General features: G+C 43.8%; 1 protein-coding gene across 3 annotated transcripts in view; it reads left to right on the top strand.

Moving 5' to 3' along the window:
- Window positions 1–1309: 1309 nt before the first annotated feature.
- The window catches only part of ARHGEF12 (Rho guanine nucleotide exchange factor 12), a 77229-nt gene continuing 57236 nt past the window's right edge, over window positions 1310–21302 (top strand). For 2 of the 3 annotated variants that reach the window (XM_075723129.1, XM_075723128.1), the window contains exon 1: window positions 1310–1485. In XM_075723129.1, coding sequence (XP_075579244.1) covers window positions 1454–1485 — 32 coding nt within the window. In that variant the 5' untranslated portion in view covers window positions 1310–1453. Of the gene's footprint in view, window positions 1486–7108; window positions 7114–21302 lie in introns of those variants that run through there. The other variant, XM_009491355.2, reaches the window with a different exon arrangement.

Below are 21302 nucleotides of genomic sequence, written 5' to 3'. Positions count from 1 at the left end.
GGGGTGCGGGGCTGCCTGAGGAGTGCGGGGCAGCCCGGGGGGTGCGGTGCAGCCCGGCCTGGCACCCGCGCTCCCCCCCCCGCCGCCGGCGCAGGCCCCGCGGCCGCCCTGAGGGAGCGGGCCGACGTGTGCCGGCCGGGGAGGGGCCCGGGGGGACCCCGGGGCGCGGCGGGGCTCGGCCCGGGGAGGAGGAGGGCCCCCTGGGGCGGGGAGAAGCCCCTTCCCGGCCCCCTCCCGCGGCGGAGGGGGAGGCCCCCGGCCCCCCAGCGCCCCCCGGAGCCCCGGGGAGGGGAGGGGCGGCGGGGCGGGCGGGCGGGCGGAGCGCCGGCGGAGGGATACGGCGGGAGGGGCGGGGGCGGTGTGAGGCGGCCGGAGGTGCCGGCCCCCCGAAAGCGCGGGGAGGGGCGAGCGCGGAGGCGGCCCGGCCCGGCCCGGCTCGGCGCAGGCTCCGCCGGGACGCGCCTCGCCGCTCCCGCCTCGCAGCAGCGCAGCTGGGCCGGAACCGGGCCGGCAGGAGCTGGGCCGCGCCGCCGGCGCTCGCCGCGGGACTGCGCCCCGAACCGGGCCGGGAGCGAGGCGTGCGCAGGCCGAGCCCCGCGGCGGAGCGGACCGAGCCCGCCCGAGGCCTCGCCGGCAGGCCGGGCCGCCGCGCCCCGCTCTAGCTCGGGCCGAGGCGGGACAGGCGGAGCGGCGGGGCATGGACCTGCGGGCCTAAAGGCGGCGGCGGCGGCGGGGCGGCCGCCCTTCCCGCCCCCCCCTGCGGGCGAGCCGGCGGGCGGGGGGTCGGGGCGGGCCGGCAGCGGGACATGGGCCCCTGGGCGGCGGCCCTCAGGACACCGGCAGCCGGCGGGGCGCGCCGCCCGCCCCCCGCGGGGCAGAGGCCGTAGGCAGCGGCGGGGCGGGGGCACCCCCTCCTGCCGGGGCGAGCCGGGGGTGGGCGAGCGTGCCCGGCGGCGTGGGGAGCCCCGCGGCAGCCGCCCCGCTCCGGCGCTCGGCGGGTGCTCCCGGCCGGGCTGGCCCCTGCGCGGGGCGGGGGTTCCCTGGGCGCTGACACCCCGCACCGGGCAGGATCGGGCGCTGCGAAGATTGCCTTTCTCGGCACGCGTTGCTTTCCCCCTCTTCCTCGGGGCTAAGGGAGCATCGAGGGGAACAGCTTGTTTTGTTGTTGTTTTGGGTTTTTTTTTTTTCCGTTGGAGTTTTTCTTGAACATCCCCCACACCCCGCTTCCGTGGCCTGGATACTCTGGGTGACTGCAAGAAGAGTTTTGGACTTGTTTTGGATTTTTTTTTTTCCCCCCCCTGCCCTTGAACTGAATTTGTCCTCTGTGCGTGCCTCTTCTGGAGCAAGGCTGGATCCTGAACCTCAGTGCATGCGGGGGGCAAAGCCTCGTTAATATTCCTGCAGTAATAGTAAAATGTAAATTGGATAATACGACTTCTTGCCAAAGGCTCCAATGAGTGGCACACAGTCCACAATCACGGACAGGTCAGTATAAAATGAGATTTTTTTTTTTTTTTTTTTTCCTTTCTTTTCTGAAGTTTAGGTTCTTCCCAGAGCTCCTTACTTTGCATTCTGACTTAAGTGACGACGTGACAGACAGGATCAGAAAAGCGGGATTAAATCTGAGTTTCTGGGAATCAGTACGTACCTGGGCTGGCTGGCTGTCAAGGCAACTAGGTTGACTTTGAAACTGGAGTATTTCAGGTCCATCTGCTTTCAAGCCTGCCAGGCTGACTTTGTAAGAACCAGGGATTGTAATTCAGCTTCCAGGATGGGTTGGTGCTGGGAGGAACACCAAAAGGAACTGTTTCTGCGAGAAGTTAAAGCAGGAAAAGTAACAAGAGTTTAGGATACAGCTCGAGTCTGAACTTAACAACTGCATAGAGGATGCACTTGCTTCTCCTTAGGTCAACCGTTGTAGCCTTCCGAAGAGAGGTCACCTCAGGTGAGGGCAGGGAGGATAGTTGATGAGCAGGAATGTCTGCTGGTGTCTGCACTACCTTAGCAGTAATCTGTTCCTTGCTTTAGATACTTGCTCGGGCCTCTGGGCTTCTCTGCAGGTGCTGCCATGTGCATTTCATTAGCAGTCTGGGATTCTCTCACTTCTACTGGGATGCTTCAGAGGCAGGGGAGAAAATGTATTTTCTATTGTGAGAAAAAAATCCAGTAGGAAACCTCTAATGTGCTTTTGAGACACAAGTATGGAATGAGTGTCTTCAGGTTTTCTGATGAGAGGAAAAGATACCTTTCTTGACACTTGTAAGCTGAAAAAGCATCTCTTTTACTATGTTTTTTACTATATTCTCCTTTATTGTGCATATTTGGTGGTTAAGGTGTGAACGTTTGTGACGGAGGCCTCGCTGCTTGGGCTTTTCATGACCGATAGAAGCACTTCTGGAAGAGGAGAGAAACCAGGGCTGGGACAGAGGGATGATGCTTTTGGGTGCTTGAGATTGCCTTTTGGGCTCCAGGTGGGGCAGGAAAGAGAGCGAGCGTAGTTCCTGCTTACACTTGGGTCTTTTCATGACTCCAGGGGTCTTGACAGACAGTACAGCGCCTGAGCAGGCCGAAAGGGCTCTAGTACAGCTCAGCATCACGCGTAGTCTGTGTTTATGACTGTGCTGTTCATAGAGTACTAAGACTCTGAAATGAGTTGTGTAGTACGTTTGTACTAGCAGAGTAAGTGACAAAAGAAAACTCTTAACTTTTTTCTCATTTGCAGTGCATGTGCATGAGATATTCTTGAGTTGCAGGACGCTTTTCTTCTGTACCAGACAAGACAGTGACAGTAAAAAAAAAAGGTGGTGTTTCAGTGGCTGTGTGAGAATTTTGTCATATACTTAAAGAGCATATGTCTTATGGCAGGTTGCAAGATATCAAAAGGACCGACAGGATTTTCATACCAAAAAGCAGTTGAGTGATGCATGGGAAGGAAAAACACGAGGACAGGGAATTTAATTTGCTTGTTAGTAAAACGAAATACTTTCCATTATTGAATTGGAACAGCCAAATTGAAAATGTAGCTGAGACAAAAATGTCTTTGCTTTCGGTCGTGTCAAGAGGATGCTTCTGTTTGGTGTTCCATTAAAGTTCTGGTTCAAAAGACTTAATGTCAGGTAAGGAGCTGCCTCTACACCCCTGGCAGTCAGAGGTTTCTGGCAGCCGGGTTGCGTGATGGCTGGGGGAATGTGGAGAAGCAGGGCCTGGCCTTGCACTGCTCTTCACCTCTGGCCTGAAGGAACCCCAGCTCTGGGGGCGTGGAGGGAGTTCAGTCATTGGGGCCCATGTGTCCCCTGGCTGCACCTTTCAGCAGAGTGCCAGGTGTGGTGGCAGCGGTGCGCGTTCTCGTCGTGCGGACGTCCGCTTGCTCGTGTCTGGAGCAAGGCTGCTCCGTTCTATCTGCAGCGATGTGCAGTATCCGGAGGGGGCTGGTTTTTGGGTACTGTTGTCCTAGCAGTACGTTGGGGAAAAGCTTGCTTTCCCGTTAGGCCCAGAAGCCTCTGTATTGCCTCTTTAAATCTGGCTCTTGAGCTTGGAACGTAAAGCAGATGCAATATAAATAAACCTGATGCTTCTAGTGTCATTAGATCTACATGGCATAAATCGTATGACATGTTAAAGTCCCTCCGTATTTATCGGTGACCTTCCTTGGTGGGATTGAGTTGGGAACTGCCTTAAAACGGAAAAACCCAGCTTGCATCTGTGCCAGATAGTATTATGAGTGTAATAGCGTAGCGTGGGCCTGCATTTTTCTCCACATTAGCTTTACATATTTGCATTTTGCATATGTATGGCTGCTTAAATCCCTGTTACAGACAGCAAATACTTCCTTTTGTATTCTGTCAGTTTAAGATGGCAATCATGCAGTGTGTTTTGATAGCTGTTTGACATTTCCCTTGTCCAGGTTGCACTTGTCCCATCCTTTATGTGTTTTACATCTTTCACGTCCTTGTTGATGATGTCATGTATGGCATTAAAGTATATGTAAATTAGAAGGAATGTATGAATGGCCATTTCTAGTGCTGTTCTGTAGCCAGTATGGTAAATGATTTTTTCATTAAGCACCCTCTTTTTTTCTCTTTTTTTTTTTTTTTTCTTACAGTGTTTTATTCTTTTTTCCAAGAAAGTTCAATGGATTTTAGTGTCTGAGGCTATGCTGAAATACAGTCATGCCAGTTCACATCTCACATGTTTGGGATAATTTTCTCTGTGGACCGAACCTTAACCCAGTTAATTTTGATAATGGTTATGCTTGATCCCTGAGTTGGATTCTGTTAACCAGCTGGCTCATGAAGCAACATTGTTTTCTTGTGTCTTTTTCCTCCTGGAGGAAGTGAGTGCCTGGGGGAATGGGAGAATACCAGGTATTAAACAAAAAGACATAACAGATGTTAAGACTTCTGAGAGTGTAATGACTGTTCAGCAAAGTTACTGAAGAAGCATCTGACACGTGCCGTTCCCGGTCAGCTACTCAGCGTTTGGAGAAATGTGTAAAGGGTGCTAGCAGAAAAAGGATTATCTCGTAACGTGGTACTTGAGATTTAGAAATACATAAGCAAAAAGTGGTCCAGGATAGCCACGGTGCCCAGCGTAGTTTCTGATGGTATGAGAGAGTCAGAACTGTAAGCAGTGACATTTACTTCCCCTTCTTTCTTACAGGATGTTCTTTTACTTTGTCAGCTGCTTCTTTTCATAATGCTGTTGCCCAGTGGACCATATCAAACAATTCATCTTCAGCCTTATTGCTCTGCCACTTTATGTTTGTAAACATGTACACCCTCTTAATTTAATCCTCTCTTAGCTATACTGTGTTTGTTTAGAGGCCTCCTAAGGTGACATTTATCTTGCTTAACGTAATAAGTCTTTGAGGTAGACGTCTCTAGCTGAGCTGTTCGTCTAGATTGCCTTTGTAGTTAGTGGGTGAAAATAGGCATATCTAGGGGACCATTTCTTATCCTAAAGTAGGTATCTAAAATTGGTCAGGTGAATGACAGAATGCTTGCTTGCTTTCTTCCATGCAGCTCTGGATTTAGGTGGGATTTGCCATACCTTTTAGCATGAAAATTTCTATTTTTTTTGTTCCACAAATTCCTGCCTCGTTCCTAGTGCCACGTTGGATTTTTGTTGCTGGATGCTGTTTTGGGCTGTCAGTGTGAGGATTTTGGAGCGGGGAGATTGGCCTACAGGGACCATCTGAGGCTAGCTTTGCGCCCTCAGTCTGGGTAGGCTATGTCAGAGGTGTTGCCGTGTTACTTCTGGGAGGCTGCGTATGAGTATGCCTGCATTTGCTTGCTTCAGAGCTCTTCTGGCCCAGACGCACTCGGGCAGGCCGGCTGGCTTTGGGCGTTGCTCTGTTCTGCCGTTTGTGGCAGGCGACACATGGCTGAGCGAGATAAGGGTTTTATTCTTTGCAAGGACATACTGGGGCTGGGATGAAAATCAGCCATTTACAGGCTCTGGTTGGCCACTAAAGGATGATCAGAACTCTGCTGTATCCTGTTATGACACTAAAGAAACATTTGTATGAGATTAAATTTTTTTTTTTTTTTTTTCCTCTTGGTCTCGTAGTTAACTGTATTTTTCTTCCTGTAACCATTCCAAACACGCTGCAGAGTTGAGCAATTGTATGGCTACAGAACTTGCTTTATGTTTCTTTCTGTTTATTAAAGCTCAATAACAGAATGGAGACTCTTGCTGCTTTCGCAGTACCTTGTTGAGGAACTGATGACTCTTCCTATGCAGTTGCTTGCAAATGAGTTTTATTTATAACAGTGCTGTAGTTTCTGTTGCTATGATCGGAAAATAGGAGAGGTGGAATTTACACATAATTACCCTTGAGAGGTTTTAATTGCTGATTTGCTTCTGACTTGGTACTAAAATAGACCCTAATTGTTTCTTATCTGCTTAGATGCACTTTCCCTGTCTTTGGCTGTTTGTAAGTCCCTGTAGTAACTGGGAATTCTTTAACTGTATGGTGAGGGAAAAGGGTTTTATTTTTTCCAGCAGGGTAAGGGTAAGACCTTCATAGAAAGTCAGGCCTTAGTGTTCTTGAGTAGCTAGATGTTGTTGTTATCATGCATTTATTTAATTAGTAGAATTTGTAAGATCTAATATTTATGGAAAGCTGCAGCACAACGTCTGTTTCTATGGACTAAAAAGTGTAATAGTCAAGGCAAGTCTTTATGTGCTTTCCATCATTGTGCCTTCTCTATGTTTGCAAATTAGTAGTTGACATAGTCTGTGCATAAATTAATTTTTTTATTTTGCTTTTATTGAAGCTGTCAGAAGAGAGTACTGTCTCTGTGATGTTTACTATTGGCTAGGAAGCAAACGCTACCAGTTCATGCTGCATAGTTTATTAGGGTTTTTACTGGAGACAGAAGTTGAGGTGAGCTTGATTTTCTAGTTTTGAATAGAGCTGTGGGCGTCATGATTATTTGGGTGGAGGCAGGAATGATATTGCATCTGTTAGCCCAATTGTATAATTCTCCTGTGCACATAACTCCTATTATGACATTTATTAGCGTTTCAAACGGATAGATTAGGAACAGTACTGGGATGTAAGCTACTTCAATTTTAGACTTCTAAAAATCTTGTCCAGATTCACAGGAATCGGGGTGCAATACATCTAGCAGCAAAAAAGTACTCACCAGAGCTAATTATGGAAAGCCTAGAGGTTATGAGGGATTGCATGAAAAGTCTGGAGAAATGGTCTGGTGATAAACTGAGCTCTTCAGATACCATTCCTGTCAAAGAGCTATCCATAGGGGCCTAGGTAAATGTGAAACATATAAATCGTGCTGCAAGATGGAGGGACCACTTTGACTTTTCCAGCCTGCTATAGTCTCTCTATTCTACGGAGAACTCTTAGACTGACTTATCAGGGTAGTGTTTGAGTGCTGGTAGTGTGTTGACACAACTAATGACTGTCACGTATGGGTTGTCTTTCTCCATGTTGTGCCCCTCCCCTTTCTTCCTCTGGAAAATTGTTTGCACATTGGAGTGCTTTACGATCACTGTTCTGTTTTTATTAATGCCTGCTGCCGTCCTATTTAGAGATGCTTGAGAAGAAATGTGCATCTTGCCTTGGAGCAGAAGTTGCTGAGATCACTGGTGAGCTTTGTGGGTGTTCATTTGTGATCTTCTCAGACCAATCTTTATAAAACTGACTTCTGTTTTAATGAGCATGACCCATATAGGAGAAGAGTTTCTTGGTTCTTGAGGGTGGAGGCTTTGACCATAGTCTTCTGGTTACTCTCAGAACTATTCTGTATCATATTGTAAAAGTAGTGATTTAGGGGTTGATTATTTGGCAGTCCATGTGAAGGTAGTATACAACATTCATGTATTTGCCTGGGGAAAGCGGTGCAGACACCTGTAGCAGCTATTTTACATATTTCATGACTGTATCCCAAAACCTTTTGATTATTTCAAGAAGTGGGGTGACCTAGTGAATTTGTGCCTTAAGTGTTTTGTGTGAATCCTGTTCAGTGAGTAGCTTCTGCGTCCGCTTCTGTTTCCCTGCTTTCCCAAGAAGCTTTGGAGTATAATCAACAGGATTTTTGACATTAACTGGTTTTTTTTCCCCATTTTTTTCCACGATGTTCTGGGTAGCATTGTTTGCCTCTCATGGTTACAACCGTCAACCCCCACCCTGGCCAGCCGAGTGCTATAGCTTGTAGTTATGCAAAGTGTCTGAAAGAAGGGGCCGGGTTTGCCTTGGTCTGGAGACTGGATTGTCCACTTAAACCCCCAGGTGGTCCTTCTGGGTCACCGGGGAAGTATCTTGGCTGTGCTGCTTGAAAGATAAGCTTAGGCTCTTGCTTTCAAGGCTTTATGCTCCAGGTTTCTCATTGAATACCTCTTCCTTCCCTCTGAAAATTAGCAGTAGGAGACTTAATTAATGAATCCCATTTGTATTATCCAAGAGTTTCTAGACTGGGTGATCGGAGATGGTAGTAAAAATGCTTCTTGTACAATTCCTAAGGCTCCGCAAATGTTCCTCCACCTAAGCACTCTCCCTTCTTTCACTCTAATCCTGATGTTAGATGTCCAGATAAACTGCTTTGAGATAACTAGGTCTTTCTTGTGTAAGAGATGTCAGTAGCACTAAGAGAAAACAGACTTGAATGCATGCTTTCTGGTAGGTGATGCTGTGTTGTGTTCTGTGGCCCTGTTCTGGATAATTATTAGGTTTAAAGAATAGAAATGTTGGTTCATGTCTCAGCTTGATTAAACTAAGGGTCAGGAGCCTGGATGTAGATAATGTCTTAACGTCAGAAGAGAGGGCTCAAAATAAGGACAGAGGAAGCAGTAGCAAAGTAATTAGTAAAATGAAAAGGGATGTAAACCCTGCAGTGTTTGATTAAGAATGTACAAGGGATAAAATACAAGGCAGGATACATACAAAATAGGAACAACACACTTAGAAAAAGACAGGAAGAAACATGGTTTACTCATTTTTCTTTTAAAAGAAAACATTTAAAAATAAATATATTAAAAATGACAGGAAAAAGCAGTGTCCTTATGTTTAAAATGTAAACATAAGTATAAATAGTAAAAACAAAACAAACAATGTTCAGACGGTGACATTCACAAATTGTCTACTAAACATCACTTATGCTTTGTTATTACTCTGCATCCTTTCTTTGAGTATTTTCAGTATTGTGTCTGTTTGACTTCTAAGACCAATGGGCAGGAACCTTTTCTTGCACAGTCGTGCCATTTAGCGAACTCTGATGGTAAATAAGAAACGCTGCTGTTTACATTTGTCGGCAAATACTTAAATATTATCTACATGGCTATTTTAAGCTTTGTTTTGACAACACTGAAACTCCTGGGCTCTGTGATGTCAATTGGTAAGATACTTCATTAAGTTGCTCTGGCACTGGAAAAGTAAATGAATGGTGTCCTTCCTGAGGCTGAATACCTGAGGTGGAAAAGATCCGAAGGCATAGCACGTGAGTTCCTGTACTTGAAATAATTTGGTTGTAATCTGTCTGGATCACTGTCGTATTAGTTACTTGGACGCTGTCAGATGTCCTGCGGAAGGTAGGCAGTGTCCCTTCCAGGACTGGCAAGCTAACAACGTGTGCTGTCCTGGAAGCGGCACGTGGCTGTCAGTTCTTTTAAGGGTTTGGAAAAACTAAACCTTTTAAGATTGGGGAACAGGGCTATGTAAAAGATGGACTGGACTGTGTGAATTGAGCAAAAGGGCCTCTTTTGGTGGTTATAAAGGACTTGCAGCGACGATGCTAGAAACCTGAGGGAGAATCCGCAGGTTATGAGAGTTCTTGGTTGCTCTCAGTTAGCACAAGAAATGTGTATGAAAGGGCAAGACTCGAACTGGTTTCCATCTGCTCCTGAGCTCTTGAAATATGTATTAGAAGTCTTCAGCGATATTGGTGGAAAACTTAATTTTATCCAAGTGCTGTTCCTCCTTGAAACTGTGAGTAGCACCACAACTGTTCTTGTTCATGTGAGAAGCTGGTCTTGAATTTATTTGCAGACTGTGAATACTGGTTTGTGGTATCACAGGCAATCATTTTACCAAGAGCTTGGGTGACTTCCTAAGATGACCAGTAATGTATGACGAGTTAGATACTCTTTTATGGAGTCCTGAGTGAGCTGGAAGGGGGTTGGAAAGCTTAGGTGGGACCCGAATTGACCTGAGCAAACATTTCCCCATCTGGAGGAAAAGACCCATCTGTTTAATAAAGCACTAGACTGATCCGAGACAGGTACAGGATTCTGAGTCCACCACTCCCATAAACATACAAGCTTCAACCTGCAGGCTTACCTAAAGTATCTGATGGCTGCTTGAAAGTCTTTTTACTCTGTTATGATAGTGGCTGTTAGTGTAGCTTATTGGCAGCACATCAGACAAGGCGTCTCCTCTCGGTGCTCCTGTGGCACAGAGGGACCATTGCATGCTCTTGTTGTGCCCGGATGCAAAAGAATATTCTGATGAGGAGGGACTGAGATCAAAGCTACCAGAAAAGTGTTGGAAAAAGGGGAAAAGAAGAGAATTGAAGGAGGGAAGCTATAATGAGCGAGGAGAAAAAGGAAATAGGAAAAAGCTGCAATGTAAGACATGAGAAAGTCAATAGGAAATGAGTGAGAGGGAGAGAAATGGGAGAGGTGGTGGCAGCTGCCAGATAGGAGAGAGGTTTCCTGCCTGCCAGTGCGTTCTGAAGGCACACGTCGGCCGTAAAGGACTAAGACCTGCTCGTGTAAGGCAAAACACCCTGCCAAGCCAGGGCTACAACTGTGTTGAGTTTTCTGCGGAGGACTGAAGATACGTGTTTGGTGTCTGGGAGTACCCGGCTGTTTCTTCAGGAGGCTGTGCGGGTACTGTTTGGGACCAGAAAACTCAGCCTTTGTAATGCCTTCTAAAATTTTGCTCTGGTTTGAGTGACAGCAAGTCCCATGTGACAGTATTTGAGCCATGATGATAATAATTCCTGTTCTTTTGTTAAGTGGCTTTCAGAGTTGGTGCTTGCAAGTAATAAAATAATGCGGTTTTTGGGTCTGTGTCGATAGCGTATTTTTTTCTGCCTTCTGAAAAGTTATGATTATATGATGTCCCAAATTAGGCAGTGACTTCAGCCAAAAGTAAGCTGCTGTTCTCATATAGTTTCTGGTTTTAAAAGAGTGATTTTCCCCGCTGCTGCAGACTGCTGTATAGCCATCTAACCTGACTTAGGTAGGCAGCATCATAACAACTTTGAAAAAATATTCAGGGGGAACTGTAATAGCGAGAAGGGGATAAATTTATATGATGTGAACTCCCTAAATGTAAGGGTGGGGGGAATGGTGGTTTATCAGTAATACTTCTGTGCCAAGGATAAAAGTTCTTAGCTTAGAGATCTTATAATGATGAACTGCAGCTCTCATGTTGGCATTTTGTTCTTGCTGCCTGTTGGGAGACACAAAATGATAGGTTGTGGTTTGCCCTGCGTAGTCCTTGCGGTTTCACTAGCGGAAGTGGTTCATGTGGGCGCAGATCTGATCTTAGCAAACCAACAAGCTCAATCATTTTCGCTGGTGAAGGTGGTATGGGGATACTGCAGAGAGCGCCGTCTGCAATTGTTGTGGGATTTTCTTTGTTGTAAGGATGTGTCAAAGTCTGTAGGGCACTGGTAAAACGAATACCTTTGTCACAGATTTCTTTTCTACCCTTGAGTTATAATAGAACTTTCAGCAGTAAAAGAAAATATCTTGTAATAGTTCGGAAGTCAGTGCATGATCTAAAAGAACTTTGCTCTGTATCTGGTTTAGGTGCCTTGGTGTATGAGTTTGATAATACTTACTCAACAGTTGGTAAGTATAATGTTGCCAAGCGCTGCAGCCCTTTGAGTAGTATTGAAAGCCCCAAGTTTTGTACTCAGAGTCAGGTCTATGAAGTTATGTAAAATGTTCAGCCTACTCACATTATGGAAATTGTTGTGAGAATAAAACCCTGTATTGCTTAGGGGAAAAAAAAAAAAGAGGCAAGCATACTTTTCTGTTCTTCCAGCGTGGAAAGATGTAGGAATGTTGGTGATAACTTTAAACTCTAGAGTGTTGTTTACTTTGGATGTTAACCAGTGCAACTTCAGCTGCACGTATTGCGTAGCAAACCTTGACCTCCTCTCCCTTTTCCTTTTAGTAGACTTATTATCAGGCTCTGCACTCATCAGTGAGACATTAACTGTGTTTTTTGGTGTCTGCACCTGTTCACCCGTGCTTTTGACTCCCCCTCCATAGATGGGGTATCTGGCTGTGCTCTGGCCCTAGTAATCCAGACGTGCAGTCCCTGGTTTAGGCTGGAAAAACACTTCTTTCCTGGTAGTGTGAAACATGCTTGCCCAGTTGTGAGATACAGTGATGCTGCCTGGCGGGTGCCAGGCGAAGGGGAAGAGTCGCTGCGTGCTGGTCACGGCTTGTTTTGACAGTCAGCCCCGGCCTTACTGGAGGAGGCTTTTTCTCTCAGCGGAGCTCCTGGGTCACATGTAAAGCAGAAGCAGATAATTAAGCTTAGCTGGAAGGTGGAGAGGAAATAGCCTTGCAGCAGGTTTGAGTTTTGGCCAGCCTGCAAATCTAAATGCTTTTGCTGGAAATCAGCCAGATGGAGAGAACCTGCCCCCCCTTTTTTTTTTAAATATATATTTTTTTTAATCATCATGGCTCTGTGGCTACTGGGAGGCAGCTTCACCGAGCCTGCTTACTTACTGCAATGACAAGAACATCACAGTAGCTCAGAGTGTGCTGAAAATCTTGCTCCATCTGTTGCTCTTCATATGTGTAGAAAATGGCTCCTTCAGATCTATAACGTGCTTCTTGCAATATTGATGGATTTTGATCAGTTGTTGGATCTGCAAATGGCTTCAGAAACTTGCTGAAGTTTGCTCCACCAAAGTAAGTTGGTTCCTCTGCTTTTATTGGGAAGTGGGAATATATTTTCCTAAAAATAAGTGTTCATTTAGAGTGTATGTAGGGATTTAGGGGTTTTCTTCTTTTTTTTTTTTCCTTTTTTTTTTTAAATGAAATGTCTTTTAGATCAAAACTGCAACTGGCCCCAAAAGAACATTTCAACAGCTAGGTAAAGAGGAAAAAAATAACAAAGAACATGCAAATAATGAGGTGGGGTTGGCTTTGTTTGTTTGTTTGTTTTAAAAAAAGAGAAGATTTGTAATTGGTCGTGAGGACAGGCACAAATGGATTCTGGACACTTCAGGTGAGGACTGTTCTGTCCAGGGACCTTGTTTATTTAAATCCCCATGTGAAATCTCTTCATCTTCTTCTCAAAGTTGTATTTGGATCAGTTTGCTGTGGTAGTAAAGTTGAAATACAATGATTAGCTGTATGGCAATGAGAAGCCTGCTCGGATATCTGGGACCCAAAAATGGAAAGCTTGTTTCCTGTGGGATTTTAAGAAATACTTTCTCAGTCGTGCTCAAGCTAGTAGAATTCCTGAAGGTGGTCGCATGCTTTGAGAATCCATGAGCGCTGCATCCTCCCTTTGTCTCTGTTACCTCTCCAGCTGTGTGCGCGCTGGATGTAGATGTCAGGCTGCATGAATCTGGCACAGGAATAACAGATCCGTGGGGCAGCCCTTTGTCAGTGACAAATACTTTGGCTGTCACCGTGGCCCCGGGATCTGTTTCTCAATGGCAGTCAACCCAATTCAGTTGCATGATAATGTGCAGGAAGAAATGCCCAGTAGCAAACGAATTTTGTCTTGTAAGATTGCGAGCCGCCTCTACTCTCCCCCTCCTCTCTCTTTTCCATCACGTGGAGATGTTTGCTTTAGATTAAAGCACTTGTGTTGGCATCCCGGTGGTTTCCATGCCGCAGTGGGTCTGATTACGTGTATTCCATTTCAGAAACCTGGGCAGAAAATACCTTGGGAAAAATTGCTTTACTGCGGGCCGTTCACAAATTTAAAGAAAACTGTATTTCCCTTACTGATTTAATGCACCGAGTACTGACGTTTTGCTGGTGACCAGTGCTTAATTTTTATGTTTGCAAGTTTCTTGCATATGTGGTAACTTGAATGATCTTGGTTACTTAAACTCAGCTGTTGGTTATGGTGATAACACAACGTTTTGTTTAATCCTTTGAGGATGTTTGACTAGACAACTGCTGATGTGTAGTGAACATGCTCAGTTAATAGTCTAGCAGAAATTGGAGAGGGAGGTCTGTATATTGGCATTTGGAGCGTGCTTTGATGCAACTTTGAGGCAGTTGTTTCTTGCAAGCATGGATGGCTCTCAGATCTAGCTGATAAGAACAACAAGTATATTAAAATTTCTGTAGGTAAGCTGCATGCATGCTCTGCTTAAATGGAAAAGATAATTTTGTATATTTGATGATCAAATGTTATCTGAAAAGCAGCTGCAATTACTGTCAAAATTTGCCTGGTTTTAGCACTATTGCCCCTCCAGAGGCTAAAGCAGGAAGTGTCTCGTGAGGCTACAGCAGTACTCGGCTTGTGAGCAAATATTAAAAAATTCGGATGAATCAGCTACCAGGCCCCACTAAAGTGCTGGCCTGCCTCTTTGAGGAAATGTACCGTCATAATTATACTGGTATAACTAGCTATGTGAATGCTCTTGCTTTGGAATTTCAAAGTAAGAGGCAGATGCACTGTTGTAGTTACAATGGTAAAGCTTTCTGGCAAGATCTAAAACCTTCTTTTTCTCCCTGCCCAGCTCCTGACCCCTTGCATGGCTTCAGTGGTGTGCTTTAGGCATGATGATTGCTGTGAAGGGGGAGTTGGAGAGCCCTGGAAAAGACTGTTGATTATGCGTTGGCTTGAGGGCAAAGGAGAAATTGTCAATAGGACAGACTCAGAAATAAAATTAATTCTAGGGGAGATAACTCAAACTGGTATTTGGCTCATAGACAATGTCTGGAAACGCTGCGAACTCTCGGTATCGGTGGTTGTGTGTTCCTTGTCACACTGAAGCAATCGGAGAATGAAAGTACGTTCTAGTGCATTAGGGAAATGGATTTCTGCATTTTCAGAGGCTGGGGCTACGAATACAGGTACTGCTACCTTGCATTTTGTTTGTTGTGTCGACCCTCCCTGCCCCCGCTTTTAGAATTTGGGAGTGTAAGGCTACAGATGTGGAATACAGTAATGATGAAGTCAGTGCTGACTTGCTGATGGGGTCAACATTTTGATGCAGTTCATGTCCTTTAATTTTTTTATATGTGTTGTACTGTAAAGCTGGGGTGGAGTGAGGTCTACGGTGAGTTAAGAACGACCTGGAAAATTCTTTGGAAAGAATAAGTCAAGCTCCCCCATCCCCCCCCGCCCTGCCCTGATAGACAGTGAGCAGTTGGTAGAGTTTTTTAGGCCTGAATGTATTTATTGCTGAAAGTTTCCAGCTCTAGAGTATACCATAACGACGTATTGAGTGCTAAAACCATGTTATTGGTCTTGTGTTTTTATCTCTTTGAATTATGACACAATTTTAGCGACTACATTCAGCAGTTTGCTATGAATGAAGTAGATTTTTTCTTAGAAAATGGAGTATCTGTGTTCTCATTTTTCTCTCTTTTCAAATTGTTAACTATACAATAATTAGTTGTCTCTGTCTTTAGTTTAGTATGCTGTTTTGGCATTGATTCAAGTTTGAATTTAGTGACTGGCATAAATATCATACTTTGGAGCTGGTTTTTTTTTGTTTTGTTTTTTTTTTCATAGAGGGCTTACTGGAATCGGTTGAACTTAATTCAATGACAGGATAAGCAAAAATTTGTTTAGATAGGCTGTTCTGAAATGTTTAATGCCTTCTAAAATTGTTCATGGTAAAAGATCAAGGAAGGAAACAGTATGACCTTTTAAATGAAGCTCCATATATCCCATTTTCCTATGCCAGAAGTCAGCCCAGACAATGAGAGACTGAAAGAATTAGGGTTCTCTTCCATAAAGGATCTTTCACTTTTTGCTTTTACAGATAGGTATTTTTTTTTGATTGTGGCACACATTCAGCAGACTTCACAGCTGTCTTTTAATCGGTTTCCATATTTGTTGCAGAACTTTCTTATTTTAATCACTGTCTGTAGAAAATTGTCCAGTAGCATGTTGTGTGTCACAGCAGAAAATGGTGGGTCCTTCTGTAATTTTTTTCTTTGGTTAGCAGATTCTTTACTTCAGTAATATCTATTATTAGTAAACGCTTGTAATTAACAATTGTGCTTAAAGTTTTAATGACTTCAGTGTTTTCTTTTTTGAAGATTATTTTTTTTAAGCACTGCATTTTGCTTAGGGTTAATGCAGCCAGGCATTAAAAACAGACAGATGTGGTTCAGTCTTGTAATGATTGACTCTGAAAAGTAGGTTGCCAGTCTAATCCTCACTTGTGCTGATATGTGCTTTTTAGTCAGCTGGCTGGAGCCCGGAAGGTGGGTTTTGCTCAGAGCAGAGCTAGAGGATTTGTATGGGGAATCATTCAGTGAGGTGCATAATAAATTGGATTGTATCTCAAGCAATAGAGAGCTGTTATATTTTCTTATCTTCTACCACTGCTTTTATATTTTCCCACTCCGCTTAGTTTATCAATTTCTCTCAGGTCTAAATCATCCTTGCTTTTTCTTTTGTAGGTAGGACTTCTCTGGACCTTGTCCTACATTTGATTTGATCTCCTCTTGTTTCTTCTATGCCAGTTTTTAATTTGAATTTTGCCTGGCATTCTACAGATGCTGTCCCTTGAGTTTCACGTTGTGACTCCTTGAGTCACATAGTGACTGCTGAAGCTGTGTCCACTAATGTGCTTAGAAAGATGGAGGTATTTCTTAGGGGGTTCTCATCTGGTATCTAGGATCCTAAAAGCATTTGGTTAACTCTCACGTAGCAGAATGCTCTGAAACCCGAAAACTTGCAGGTCTTTTGGCTTACTTGCATGTGTATTGTTAGCACTCAGTTTAACTTTCCTTCCCAAATATGTTGTATATGCCAAGTATCTGTGACTTGGTTTCTGTACCTCACAGGGTGCCACACAGACTTTTAAAAAAGGAATTATGGTACTGATTTAAGATAGAATGGCTGAATACTGGTCAAATAATCTGGATAGTATTTCTGCTTCAGCAATTTTGATCTACTTTTTTACTGCAAAAATAATTTCCTGTTTCTGTAGCTCAGTTTCCTATTTTTCAAACTAAGTTCCAGTAATTTAGGACATGCTTCTAAGGAGCTGAAGTAATGAAGGGTCTTTATATGTGAAGCAGTGGTTTTGTAAAATTATTACTTTATGTGACGTAAGCTCTCCTTAAATTGTCTACTCTGACTTGCAGAAGTTCCTAAGAGGAAGCTTCTGTATCTTTAACGTCCACTGCCTATTATGTAATGCAACATGCCTTGGAAACTGAAATGAAATATTAACTCGTTTGTTCATCAAGTTGTCTTCTGTTTTCCATAAAGCATGCCCAGAGTAGCCAGACAAAAGGTTTCTTGGTTGTATGCTGCTTGCGAGTTGTTAATATTCCAGGCCAATAAAAGTTTATGAAAGAACACAGTCTATCCTGCGAAGGCAGAGAGGGTGGACGTACCCGCTCTGCGTGTGTCAGGTCCGTGCGGTTCTGCACATGGCAGGAAGGAATCGTCTGTAGGCGATGGAACAAGTGTGTGGATAACAGCTGCAGGTCGGGCAACGTTTGCTGCTGCTGTCAGAAACTGTACTGAAGGATCAATAGCAGTTCTGTAAAGACAGACGGTCAAAGACCAAGATGTGTCTAAAGCAAAAATAAAATGTACGTGACTTGAAAATAAGGCAGTGTAGGCACAGAGGGAAAAAAAAAAAGGTATCGTTTATGGTTTTCTTGGTGACAAGAAAGAAGTGCTCTTGTGAATGAAGTATGTGAGTTCTGACCTTTTTCTTTTGGGGGGGAAAAGACATTCAGCATACTTTAGTAAAGTGAAGTTCAATGCCTCTAACATCTTTGTGACTTCTCAGCAGGTATCTACATTCTAAATAGTGGCCCGCTATATTTATACTAGAAGACACTCATGTTTCTCAGATGCGTCTAAAAGGCGCAGGTCATCTGGTGGACTCTGTGTTCTTGCAGTGTCTTGCTGAAACATGTCAGATTTCTTGCATATCTTCTTGTCTGTACTTTTATATTTACACACTCTCTCAAAAACAAGCATAGTAGCCTTTTGCTAGTTCCTGTTTAAGATGCACGGGATGGATTTTGTTGCTTTATATAAAAGGTAGGAGGAATTAACACCCTGAGCCCATCAAATGAAAGGGAGAGAATGAGGGTCAGTGCTCGTAACATGTGGCTCTATAAAGTGTTTAGATACTCTGATGAGGGAGCTGGACAGCCCTTCTGCCTATCATGCATGATTTTAGGGGCTAAGGAAGTGCATTGGCAAGCCTTTTGTATGTTGATGGGGTGTGTTATAATGTTAGGGATTCATTGATTCAAAATGCATGTATCCATCTATCCCGTATCGTGATGGAATCTGAACTAAATCCTTTTTCAAGAATAGATTTCTTCATCCGTGCCTCTTTGAACTTCCCCAAAATTGTGAGCGAGGTTCGACCTCTTCATCTAAGCTGCAAACAGGATGCTTAGCGCTCAGTGTGTTGAGGCCTTAGGAAACTGGTTGTAGAAACTCAACTAGCGGTGGTAGTGATCAGACGCAGAGCTCTTCTTGCTGCTCCATGGATTATTTTTCACAGGGGTGTGGACTCCGTTCCTTGGGGACCACTTCGCTTCCGCTGTATGGAGCTCTGGGAAGCTGTTCTTTTCCCATGCCTGGCTTCTTACTGGGGTAAAGGTCTGTGAATTCTGCATAAATATTTACCATATCCCAGCGTAACCAGCTGAGAGCTGCTAATGCTGTTATTGAACAAGGAGGAGAGCAACTTACGTTGCTTGCAGGGTGTGTGGTTTGTGTATGGGCAAGACGTAAAGCATTCTTTAATCAATGGAGAGCGTAGGGACCAAAATTGCAGTTACTTGACAAAGAATGATGGAACAAAGAGATTTGAAAATTCTGGAAAGTGAAACCTGAAATATACAGCCTTGTAACTTGTAGCGTGATATTTTAGAAGCACTTATTTAACTTCAGTGTCTTATGTTTTATTACACTTTTTCTAAAATGACAAAGAAATCTGGCTAAATGAGGAGGAGTTATCTACTTAGTCTTTTACCATCTTTCCTATGCTCTTAGGAGAGATTTCTTTTTTAATGATGCGGAAAGTGGCATCTCTTTTCCATCTTTTCTTTCCTTATCCCCCTTTCCTACTGTTGTCCAGGACTGTAGAAATCCTTGTAGATTTAACATAGTGCTACTACATTTACAGTCCTAATCGTATTTTAGCTATCTCTAATTTCTTCTAAAAACCTGGTTGCGCCAGACTCTTTCTTGCTTTTTTTGGTCAACGTTTTTTTCCCCTGCCTCCTCCAAATTGTTTTCTTCTTATGTCCTGTGACTGAGAGAGTACTGAGGGAAGGAAATCTGGGAAATCAGAGTAGGAAGCAAGATATAAGCTTCCATTCCTGAATCTTTCTTGCTTTTACATTGTTTCCTGGCAGCTGCATTGGTTTGTACTTGAAAGGAATGTATTGTGTTGCTTTTTCCCAAAAGCTGTAGACAAAATATAAATAAAAATTAATACTGTAAAATTACAAGTTTATTACGTGCATAAGCAGAAAACTGCAGCCAACAGTTAAATCTTACGTGACTGGTCTGTGTAGTTCTGCAGTGATCACACTGGATAATAATCCTGCTAAAAATCAGTTATTCATATGCCCTTCCCCATCATAAGTAAGAAAGAGAACTTTGTCTCAAGTTGTGGTGCATGCCACTTTCGTGATACATGGAGCCTGGACATCATAGGCTTCGAAAGGTGGTTGGTGCTTTAGAAAGCAATGTTCTTTCAGAATTTCAGTATTTCAGGAAAGAAGCAATCTACAGGACTGGTCCTGTTTACTTACACCAGTCCCTTCTATATTGTTTTTGCAGTGTAAAAGAAACCTTAGAGCAAGAAATGAACAAATTCAATGTTGGGCTCAAGAGTTCATTCTCGTAATAGTTTTCCAAAAGTGCTGTTGCTGTGCCCTGTGCTTAATCCTTTTTCTACTTGATACTTTTCTGATAGACTGAAATTTCATTTGGATTCTTCAAAGTGTTTTTGACTTCATTATAATGACGAGAAGGCTGCAGTATCTATTTCTGAAGCTTTTAAGATTGTTTCATGGTACAAACACGTTTCTTTTCCCAGGTGTTGATGCCAGTAAGAGAGTTTTTATGTTTAAGGGGATTGAAAATGTTCCTTCTGAGGTAAAGGCACAGTACAGCCTTGAAGCATATTCCTGTTGTATTCCTGCATTTGTTCACTGACCTGAACGGTTTCCAATTAAATATTTTACATGCAAATTTCAAAAAGCAAGCACTCTGCTCACACGAATTTGAGTTTTGCAAGGATATAATAAGTAATACTCTACAATGGTGTACATATTTGTCCTTCTGATTGTAAAGCAACTTACAAATCTTAACCTTGTGGTATTGCCCTGCAGTAGGGTAATATGCAGTTTTATTGAAGGGTAAACTGAGGCACGCAGCTAGGGAATGTGAATTTCTGCGGAGGGAAGCAGGTCTGGTTCTGACCATCTGTTCCAAGCTCCGCTTGTTGGAGTGCATTGTTTGGACTGCTGCAGTCGGTAAGAGTACTCTGCACAATGAAGGAAATGGGAAATAGCAGTGTTTCAAGCAAAATGTAGTTTAGTGAAGTAAGGCATATTGGCCTGCTCACATTGTTTCATCTATGTTTCATTTAATGATGAGGAGCGTTAGGGAGAAGAATAAGGAAATACTTGATTTTTAAAATGTAATCCAGATTTAAAAGTATCTCTGTTTTGACACCCTCTTTATGCTTTAGCAGTGGCTGTTTGGTGCACGTGATTCTCACTCGAGCGTGAATAAACTGGATATGAAGCTCTGCTCTGGGATTTGCAATGACTTCTCCCTCGCTTCTTTAACTCTTTGTGATTTCATGTTTGCTTAAAAACCCATACTGTTGGTTCCGCCCCTCCCCATGCTTTGGGTCGTATACCAGGACTCTGAAGGGCAGGGGTGCTAGCCAGTGAGTATCTTCTGGTTACCATTTTCTTTTTGAGAGCTGACATTTTCTTTTCTGATTTTGAAATTCCTAGAATTCCGAGAAAATGAGGAGCTGGGCAAATGTTTCAAAATACGAACCAATGAAATACAGCTTACTACTATTTAGAAAATGATAATGCATGCCACTGGAAAAGATAGAAGCATGGAAAATGCAAGCTCTGGCTGGGAAATTATTGCATGCTTAGAACCATGGAGCAGATAGATGTAGGGGTAGGAGTTGATTTCTTTGGCTTCCTGTCTGCTGTGTAATTGTAGCCTTGATGCAGTTGTGGCTTGGAGATTATATTTGGTACCAGCACGCATTGGACTGGGCAGCACAGAAGTTGTGGTGAGTGTAGTCTAAAAAATTTGGTCATGAGAACTGAGGAAATGCAAAAGAAAGCAAGTACTATTAATATATTAAGTGGTTTGCTGCAGTTTCATCTTTTTAATAGGCCCCATGATTTGAGGGGAAAAAGTGGAATTTAATTAGGAATGGTAGTTCGAATCAAATCACCAAAAATTATTTCGATTGAGTTAGATGGCTTTATGGCAAAGGCTAAAATAGAGATCTCTCTCTCTCCCTCATCCTGCTGTACGTGGTGGCTTGGATGCTTGTTAATGGAGAGCCAGGCATCACACTGCCTGGGGCACGGTTAGAGCCCTGGGAAGATTTACATTAATCAAACACAAACAGACA

Source organism: Pelecanus crispus, chromosome 19 (assembly GCF_030463565.1).
Source record: "Pelecanus crispus isolate bPelCri1 chromosome 19, bPelCri1.pri, whole genome shotgun sequence".
NCBI classification, from domain to species: Eukaryota; Metazoa; Chordata; class Aves; order Pelecaniformes; family Pelecanidae; genus Pelecanus; species Pelecanus crispus.
The sequence above is the reverse complement of the archived record's forward strand: the minus strand, read 5'-3'. Positions and strand labels throughout refer to the sequence as shown.